At 30.0% G+C, this 10,217-nt stretch overlaps 2 protein-coding genes across 2 annotated transcripts in view; one reads left to right on the top strand and one right to left on the bottom strand.

Annotated features, from left to right (window-relative positions):
• Positions 1 to 10,217, bottom strand: part of LOC136983153 (dynein regulatory complex subunit 2-like) — a 400,360-nt gene that overhangs the window by 370,404 nt on the left and 19,739 nt on the right. The window lies entirely within an intron of this gene.
• LOC136983163 (phospholipid phosphatase 3-like) lies at positions 1,496 to 3,704 on the top strand. The gene is made up of 6 exons (XM_067279816.1): positions 1,496 to 1,701; positions 1,839 to 1,993; positions 2,053 to 2,234; positions 2,301 to 2,415; positions 3,158 to 3,325; positions 3,400 to 3,704. The coding sequence occupies exons 1-6, from the start codon at positions 1,617 to 1,619 to the stop codon at positions 3,442 to 3,444; spliced, it is 750 nt and encodes a 249-aa protein (XP_067135917.1). The 5' UTR covers positions 1,496 to 1,616; the 3' UTR covers positions 3,445 to 3,704.

Here is a 10,217-nt window from a genome sequence, read left to right as displayed (position 1 = left end):
ACACTCGTGAATATAAATGATAAACTGCTGCGGTTAAATGACCCTTTTGGGCTGACCTGTACATAAGGACGAAAAATATATTAATGTATATGCTTTTATCTGAAATAGGCCTAAGCTTGTTTAGGTTATTTCAGATAAAAGGCAGACAGACTGACATTTCTATCTTCGTGGATATTTTTTCTTCGCTTTAAATACAGTAAAACCTGTTTAAAACGGAACCTGAATACAACGGAAACCTGCCTGAACGGAAAAAATTCTTCGAAACGGAGCGACTTTTTTGTATTAAAAAAATAACCTGTTCAGAACGGACCGTGCGATTCCGGTTTAGGCAGGTTTTACTGTATTTTCATTTAAAAAATGATTTATTTTATCTTAAAAAATTACAAAAAGTCAACACTTTATCTTACATCCTTATCGATTTATAACGCTGATTAGGAGACTTTTTTAAAAAATATTTTAATCATCAATTATCGAATTTTTACTCTAATTAATTGTTAATTTATAAAATTTAATTTAAATTTTATTTTTTAATAAATTTAATAAATTAAATTAAGATTTATCCTTTATTTTTCACACATTATTACAGGACGTGTAGAGTGTAAGCTTGTGTAATTCACATACAAATGCGTAGATTTGAATGTTTTAAATGCAAATTTTTATAATTTTTAATATAAATTTTCGTTTAAAACATTTAAATTTCTATAATTTATCAATCGGAGACCATTTCTAAATAGAATTAACAGCTGGAGCTTTATTTATCTACGCGTGTTTTATCTGTGAGGATCCACAAATCTATTTGATAATCGAGGATTTTTAATTATTTTAATTGAAAAAGTAATTACTTAATACTTAAAAATCGACTGTTAACATTTAAAATTAATAATTTAGATAATTAAATGTTAAAATTGATCAGGAATGTGCTAATTAGTTAGGAATTTGGCAAGTTTATCCCATTGATTAACGTGTAAATATTAGTTAAATTATTAAAAAAGTGAGTAAAATAAACTTTAAAAAAAGTAAATTAATTTATTATTAATTATTTTTTTACTTATTTATTAAGTTTTTCAGTTAAAAAAAAACATTAAATAAATCGTTTTTAAAGTGTATTTAGTTAATGAGGAATTAATAAAGTAATTAAAGTTCATATTTTTAATATTGATTATTTAATTAAATAATAATAAAAATCTAAATTTACTTTAAACGTTTTTGGAGGAAATTGTGTATTTTTTTCTACATTTTTTCTGATTTTTTCCCTCGTTTTTTTTGAAGTAAGAAGTGAGAATATTAAGAAAAATCGATTTAAAAATATTACTAAAGCATATGTTACTGATGGCTTTCTTTAAATGATCGTTAATTATACATTAAATCAATGTCATAATTTTATTATTTTAAACGTAATTCCCTTTAAAGTGTATTTAAACGTAATTAACAACTTAATTTTCTTACAAATAGGGTCGTTAAACGGGTGTTAAAATCTCAATTTTCACAAAATAATGCCATCGATTATCGACGTTATCTGATACTTTGAACGCAGTATAAGTTTGACCTTTAACCCCTGATTACAGGGAGATGGGTCACGTGAAAATTGAAAGTAACGGCTTATATTTTACTTAAACATGGCGGAGAAACGTTGCAAATTGATATTTTTTAAAGCTTGCGGTTACTCGAAACGTGTGCTAACTTCTTACTTATGGTGTTTTGGTAAGTGTGTTAGTTTAATTAGACTCCATGTTAAGTTACGACCCTCGTGGGGTGATGGAAACAATAATTTACTGACTCTAAATGTAGTTTAGTGTTGGTTACTCACGCTAACTCCGTAATTTCTGTGCTTTCTGCAGCTTTATCCTTCTTGTTACTCAGCATAACCGGAGTGATACCTCCTTACAAACGTTCCTTCGTATGTAACGACGAAAGGATTGATAAACCATTTCGTGGAGACACCGTAGGGCCATTGTTATTCATTTCATGCACGCTACCCCTCCCCAGTTTAGTGGTAAGTTTGTATACTTTGACTTTGACAACCTCTTTGACTCTGTATCTTAATTTTAGTAGGTCTACTTAACAGATCGTTTCACACTTAAAAATGGTGGAGGAGGTTGGCGTACAGATGTACGACGGTATTTACGAGGATTATTGTACGTGCTGACCGTCACAGAACTGTTGAAAATTTCTGTAGGAGAATTAAGGCCTCACTTTTTACATACCTGCGTGCCTGACGTTAAATGTGTCACTGGGTATGTAAGGCTATGTTAATCTATAAATTATAATATGATTTTTTAATATTATATTAACATTTTTAGCATAGTTTCGTCGTACAACTGTATGGGAAGCTCTTGGTTTTGGAGACTGGATGTTCATAAATCCTTCCCTTCTGGCCATGCATCTTTATCAACGTACATGTTTCTTTACATCCACGTGAGTGTTATACACGTTTATAAAGTGTTTACTCGTCATTTTGGGGAATGGAAAGTCGCAAAATTCCCCAAATTTTTCTCTTTAGTTGTGTTATTAAATGGTTATTTTTTATCGTGGATTACGTCCATCTCCAGATGACATTTTCTGTAGATTCTGCTTTAATAAGTCATTTCTAAATCCCTAATTCAGTATTTATGAGTGTTAAAATGTCTCTTGCATAATTTAAGAAGATAAATGATGCAGAATTTGCATAAAGCGAATGCTCCAGATCCGACCGTGTTACGAGCATTGCGCTGGGAAAATCGGATTTGAAGTTTATGAGCATGAAGATATTGCATAATTTACTTGGCATGTTTTATTTCGGGATGATAAATGACTGAATTTAAGCGTAAAATATTGCATAAGTGGAGACATAATCGCTACTATGCATGAGTGGACTCCATACAAATACACTGTTAAAGTAATTAGATTTGAATCCTAGTCCTTTATATTTTATGTTTAAATGCTTTTTAGCACTTAAACATAAAATATAAAGGCTTAGAAGCATCAAAAATAAGATATTTGATGCTTTTCAGCTCAGAAGCACCAAATATTTATAAAATATCAAGAACAAAGCTTGAAAGATTCATTAAAGAAAGCATCAAAATGGTGTCAGAAGTGAAATTATATGCAAATTTTTGTAAAATTTAGTTTCCTCCTCCTTACTTTAGTATTTATTACTTTTTAAAAAATGTAATTCCAGTTCTACATCGAAGAAAGAATTAGAAAAGGATCCGTTCGTCTGTTCATCCGGATAATGTTTTTAGTATGGAGCTTCATCTGTTGCATCACCAGAATCACGGATCATCGGCATTTTTGGTGGGATGTCCTCTTTGGAGCCACTCTAGGAATCGTTCTGGGATTCATGATGGTATATATAATTATCCTTTACGCGATTTTCTCTATATATAATTTTAAAAAATTAATTATTTTTTAAAAAAGCAGATTACTTACAATCGCACACGAGAAGAATCGCTCCAAAAATTATGAATCTTATAGAGATTTAATGAATTCTGTGTATAAATTCAACATGGCTCTGAGCCACCGGTTGGCCCTGTGCCAGTTAACTACGTTTCGTTTCGTTTGTTCCAATCAGAATTGTAAATTCGGATCTTTAAACTGAGTTGGAAAACAGCGCAAGAACACATAGAACTGTTAATTGACATTGAGCCACCCCGTATATAAAAATTTATTTCTGTGGCTATTTAAAGTGTTATATTAACGATAATTTAATACATTATTCGGATTTTTATTGTATTGAAATAATTATTATCGAAAATACTTGGCGCTGTTAATATTCTCTGCTCCAACAAACAATTTAATCAAGCGTTCTAGCTAAATGTCTTAAGCCGAAATTAACAGGATAATGACGTAATAACGATGATTACAACCAGGAAAAACCAAAATAGTCGCAGGTATTTAGATATTTATGAGGGAAATATCGAACGTCGGGTTCAGTTTTCGTTAGAGGAAAACACAGAGGAAAAGGACAATACAGAAATTGATTTGATTTATGACTCTCAACAAAATCTATCCTGCATTAAAAGTCTATCGAGCGGAAGAAAATGGCATCCGTAAAATCATTCAGTAAATTTTATAACCAAAAAAGAAAAAAAAGTAAAATCCACCAATGAGTTGCTTAACTTTTCCGGCAACACTTAAAATTGCGTGTGTGGCGCCATGTTACGATATTTTATTCTTATCGATACAAACTTTTCATACTTTTAATTATTATAAAATGGCAAAAAGCTTAATTTTGAGAACGTGAATGGGTTTTATTTTAAAAAAACTGTAAATACTAACCAGTAAATTCGTCATTAAGTCCGACTCTATTGGAGATTTCGATGCCCTTTATCTCCCTACCCTATCGACCTTTACTCACCAAAATTTAACAACATCGATCCTCTTAATTCAGAAACCTCCCATCAAAATTTCAGAAATTTTTGACGAAAGGAACAAGAGTTATTGAGCTTCAAAGATGGGCAACAAAATCGTCTCCCCCCCCACACACTAACACCCATACATACAGAAAAAATCCCTAAATTTTTTTGCATTTCTCGAAGTTTCAAGATCCCTTGCCATCGGTCAAAAATGACCCCCCTAGATTTTTACATTTTTGAACTCTGGGGTCCTTGAAACTTGGAGAAATGCCGAAAAATTCGGGGGTCTATTCTTGGTGTTAGTGTAAGTATCTGTACGTGTGGAGGGTGCGATTTCCTTCACCCAATTTAAAGTTTAATAACTCCCGTGACTTTTGTCGAAATTTTTTGAAATTTTGCAGGGAGATTCGTGTATTGGAGGGAAACGTTTCTAGAGATTTTTAAGAAAATCGAACCATTGATTGGGAGATGTGACCCCACCCTTTCGATATCTCTTCGAATCAATCTGAAGACTTGACGATAATGATAACAATTATTGGGGATGAAAACAAATGAAAGAAAGTCCAGTAACAACGTTGCCAACTTAACACATTGGCGCACTGTTTATTTCGATTTTATTTGCATTATCAGATAATTTTATAAAGTAATTTAATAAATTTAATTATAATTTTTTCGATGTAACGATAATAAAACAATTTATAACAATATTGGCATTTGAATAGAATTAGTTATAGTTAGAGTTATATTTAAATGGCAGACAGAACGAAATACAAAAGCTTAACAGTAGTAGTGTGAAAATTTCAAATAAGAATACAAATAAATTCAGACACCATAAAAAATGTTTTCAATACTCCACTTATAAGAATTCGTATGAGTAGCAGGAAATTTAAATGAGAAATTCTTGTGTAAACAACACTGGTTTATTTAAAGACAATACATTAAATTTTATAATTGTTATTTATTATTCCTATTTTGAAAATACAAAGAGAAAACTCTTTAAGATAACACCAAACATAAGTCACGTGTGTAATGTCAATATTCTCGTGACCTCTGCATTCGACATAAGCCCAAAATTTGACCCTTTTCACAGTCAAAATTAAGTATTTTTTGGGCTGCAGTTTTCAAATTGTAGAAATGCATTCTTTGTTAACAACAGAACGGAGTTAGATAGGTAAAAACCGAGACCAGATATGGAAAACTTAGAGCAGGAAGTTCGGATTAACTATCCAGTTTATCCGGAAGTCACGTGATTTTTCAAAATTAAAATATGATTAAAAACTGAGGTGCCAAGCAAAACTAATTTCGATTATCCTATTTGTTTTCCCTGTTTCTTATCATACTTGTGTACGTCAGGTAAGAGGGGATGAGTAGGGGTAAAGAAGTGTTAATTTACATCCCCGAAAAATCTTGAACAAAGGGCAAAACTTGAAATAATTTGTGAAATTTATAAAAATTTCTTTTGTTCACGTGACTTCCGACCCCTGAAGTCTTCCATATCAGGTTTCGATTTTCACTTACCTAACTCAGTTCTCGATATTAGCGAGGTTGCTGCCGAAGTTTACATCTCTAAAACGTGAACGTCGAACGTCGAGCGCTGCTATTTTGTAAGCGGCGCTCGACGTTCGACGTTCTTGTTTTAAGGATGTAAACTTCGGCAGCAACCTCGCTATTAACAAAGAACAGGCAGACACAACAGTGGGAATGTATATGCCTGAAATTTGAAAATTTGAATAATTAAATATAAAATTTTAATATTTTAAAGTAGATATGTAAGTGCTTATCGTAATTAGCATTTTTTTTTATTAATTAAATTCAGTTTCTGGGTAATTTGCATAAAATTGTAATTACGATCACGTGACTTAGATTTTCCGTATAATAAATGTTTGCACACAGAAATGATTTAATCTTATTTCCTGTAAAGTTGCTATTTATAAGTACGTGACTGGTAATTTATTGGAGTATTTTAACAGACAATCAGACATTTAACTAAAGGACGAAGCCATAAAATCACCGAAGCGAGACTGTGCCAGGCCCTACTTAATCCAGAACCAGCGGCACCCTTTTATATAAGTTATTTATGGTAAATAACTGACGAATCACTTGTTGGACCCTTTGCCTTTACCAAATAACGATTTACCTTAAAATGTAAAAATGTAAGGCCTTAAGCTACAGGCCCGTAATGGATGCTCCGAGTTTTAGCTTCTGTGCCAATCCTGCTCTGATCACACCACATTTACAAGGTCTAGGGCCCTACTTAGTATTGGATTCTCTGTGTGTGGCACTTTGAAACTCAATAACCCCCGTACCTTTTGTCAAAAATTTTAAAATTTTGCAAGGAGGTTTGGGTGTTAGGGCTATTGATGCTATTAAATTTTGGTGGTTAAAGGTCAAGGGGTAAGAAGATACAGGTCACGTGTTATGTCTGTAATGGGGTTGGAGTTAATGAAGATTTTTATTCGGTATTAGCATTTACAGTTTTTTTTTTTTTTTTTTTATAAAGCTCGTCTGTGGCTTCAAAATTAAGCTTTTGACCATTTTATAATAATTAATAATATGAAAAAATTTTAATAAAATATCATAACAGATGGCGCCACCACCATAATTTAAAAAGTTTTATTGCCCAGAAAGTTACGCAACTCGTTTCTGGAGTTTTATTTATAAATGAAAAAATAAAAATAAAATATAAAAATTTAATTTTATATTTTATTTATATATTTTTTTTATTTAAGAAATTGTTATAAAATTTGTTTGATAATAGATGGCGCCACACTAATGTTATAATTTAATATAATTATAAATTATAAAAGGCATGTCTGTATTTTTTTTCCCCGATTATAAATAAAATATAATCTTTAATATATTTGTTACAGAATTAAATGAAAAATTTATAGTTATTTTTATATTTTTTTTTAATTTAGTGAGTAGGCCTATATAAATTTTTGGGGTAGGGAAATGTGGGGTTAAGTGCCTAACTATCCCTTTTATTAACAAGAAATTTACAATTCCTCTTAAGTAATGGAAGAATTTATATTATTTTATATTATATAAATATTTTATTTTTTTATATTTTTATTTAAAAATTTTATTTTTTAGTGTAAAGTGTGTGTGACATTTTTCAGGGTCGAAACACATAAAGTTAGTGTTAAACCACGCTCTTTATTAAGGAGGATATTTATGATTTGACGGTATAATAAAGTAATTTATAATCTTTAATATATAAATAATTTATTTTTAGCTTAACTAGCTTATAAATTTTAGCAGATAGGGAAAAATGGGGTTTAATTACGGCTTTATCATTGAGAATATTTATAATTTGACAATACAATAGATGTATTTACATTCTTTTAATTGTGAATTTTTTGCACGTGATTAGGAAACAGCGCATTAATTTTTTTAAATAAATATATACTTTATCCTGGTGCAATATTTTAAACTGGATAAACACTCAAACCAGTAAAGAAGATACGATAAAAAAATTTTATTCATATGAAAATTGCTCTTTATTTTTAAAATTCCATTGATTATTGTCTTGAGAATTCTTCATTTTTTATAATTTATTGTTAGAAAATTCCATTTTTTTTTTTGTATTTTTTTGCATATAAATGATGTTGCTTGTATTATATTAAATGCATTCAATGGAAGTCCCTTCTTACATTTTTATGTAGTGAGTATTTATTTAGCATTTAAATAATTTAATTATCGAATCAGGACATTTTTTATACTTTTCTGGGTGTTCTACATAACAGAGGAAAAGTATGGCGATCGGTCAAAAAATAACCCCCCCCAAGATTTTTGGACTCAATGGACCTTGAAACATCGAGTTCCAAAAAATTCGGGAGTCTTTTCTGCATGTATGGATGTTAGTGTGTGGGGGGGACGATTTTGTTCACCCTGTTTGAAGCTTAATAACTCCTGCGCTTTTTGTCGAAAATTTCTGAAATTTTGCAGGATGATCTATGTGTTAGGAGGATCGATTCTATTAAATTTTGGCGGTTAAAGGTCGTGGGGGGTGAGGAGATAAATGGAGGTCGGACTTAATGACGATTTTACTCGTTATTAGCATTTACAATTTTTTTTATGAAACCCATTCCTGTTTTCAAAATTAACTTTTTGTCATTTTAAATAATTAAAAGTATGAAAAGTTTGTAATAATAAAATATCGTAACAGATGGCGCCACAAAACGTTGCCCGGAAAGTTTAGCAACTCGTTGCTGAAATTTATTATTATTATTTTTTTTTTTTTTTAAATAATTTAGAAAAAATTTTTAACTTTCAGGTCGATTGATTTGCAAATCGATCTGAGTCGAGTCGAAAGTTAACATCGACTTCGGCTTTAATATGATCTCTGAAAGCAAATTTGCTTAAAATATGTAAAAATAGATTTTATTTTATGTTTTGCAACTATAAAATATACCTTTATATTAAAAAATTGTTAAATATTCTGTAAAATTTTCAAAAATATACGAGTTTTTGTCAAATTTATAGGAAGAAATTTCATATAAGAAATACGCTAATCTATCACGTTGTATAAACTGTTAATGAATGAACTTTCACATACAACGTATTGTCATTTAAAGTTGAAGTATCTTTCAACTTATAATTTTTTTTTAATTAAACAATTATTTAGAATATAAATGTTTAAATTCTTCAGAAAAGTCACACTAAGAGTACAATTGTAGCTATTTTTATCATTTATCAATTATTACTATTCTTATTATAACAGTACTTTAAGTTACTACAACACATAGACACATCCTTTCATTCAACATTGTACACACTGTATTGGAAAAAAAATCAATAAAAATTGAAAGACTGCACTAGTTTTTATATATATCTTGATTACAGAATTAAAAATCTGCAATGTCTCTATCATCTCTTGTCTTTCTTCTTCTCATTTCTACTCTCCCCAATTGAGTGGAGGTATAAATGAGGAAAGATGTTTTTGATAGGCAGTAGGAAGAAGAGGTTTTTTTGGACGTCTGCAGTAGGAAGGAGGAGAGATTCGTTGGGCACCTGTAAGAAGAAGGAGGAGAGATTCGTTGGGCACCTGTAGGAAGAAGGAGGGGATATTCGTTGGGCACCTGTAAGAGAAAGAAAAGATTCTTTGGAAATTTGAGATAGGATGAGGGAGATTCGTTAGACATATGTAAGAGGAAGGAGGGCTTCTTTGGGTACCTGTACGAGGAAGGAGGGGAGATTGCTTGGATCTTATATCCAAAAAATCAATTAATTTTAATATTTTCTTAGACTTTTATATAAAATTTAAGGAAAATACGTATAATTTTTACCTTGAATTAATAAGATAATTTATTAAAAAAATAAGTAAAATTAATTATAACATCTGTTCGCGTTTAGTTCGCTGACATATAGTTTTTAATTATAATATTTTATATATAATATAATACTAAAACTGTTAAAGATATGTATGTTTTATATAACTCATTTAATAAATTTACAAAAAGAAAACTATGTTTGAACATCGATTTGATTTATAAGAATTCATGTCGTACCAAATAAAAAAAGGAAATATATTTCAAGAAAAAATTATTTTCTTTTGTAGGAATTTCATTTATGAAAATAGAAATATATAAACAAATTTTAAGTTATTAAATTAGTGTCAGGAAGTAAACGTGACACATTAATATAAAAATTACCAGATGAAATAAAGGATTAGGAAGAACGGGAAGAATATCAAAAAAATAATAATAATATAAAACAATAAAAAAAATATATTTCTTGCCAAACATTTGACGTCTTCAAAAAAAGTGAAGCAGGAAAAATTGCTCAATGGAGCAAACTAATTCAAGAAAATGATAGATCTCTGTCAAAATATTATGTATGACCCTCATTCTAAAGAAGATTTACGGTGCATCAAAAAAAGAA

This window comes from Centruroides vittatus, unplaced genomic scaffold, assembly GCF_030686945.1.
Source record: "Centruroides vittatus isolate TY-2023 unplaced genomic scaffold, ASM3068694v2 contig_877, whole genome shotgun sequence".
Lineage (NCBI taxonomy): Eukaryota > Metazoa > Arthropoda > Arachnida > Scorpiones > Buthidae > Centruroides > Centruroides vittatus.
The sequence above is the reverse complement of the archived record's forward strand: the minus strand, read 5'-3'. Positions and strand labels throughout refer to the sequence as shown.

Coding starts and splice junctions, on each gene's coding strand:
- LOC136983163 (XM_067279816.1), top strand. CDS start 1,617: ATGGCGGAGAAACGTTGCAAATTGATATTTTTTAAAGCTTGCGGTTAC. Junction 1,702..1,838: donor TTCTTACTTATGGTGTTTTG/GTAAGTGTGTTA, acceptor TGCTTTCTGCAG/CTTTATCCTTCTTGTTACTC. Junction 3,326..3,399: donor TCGTTCTGGGATTCATGATG/GTATATATAATT, acceptor TTAAAAAAGCAG/ATTACTTACAATCGCACACG.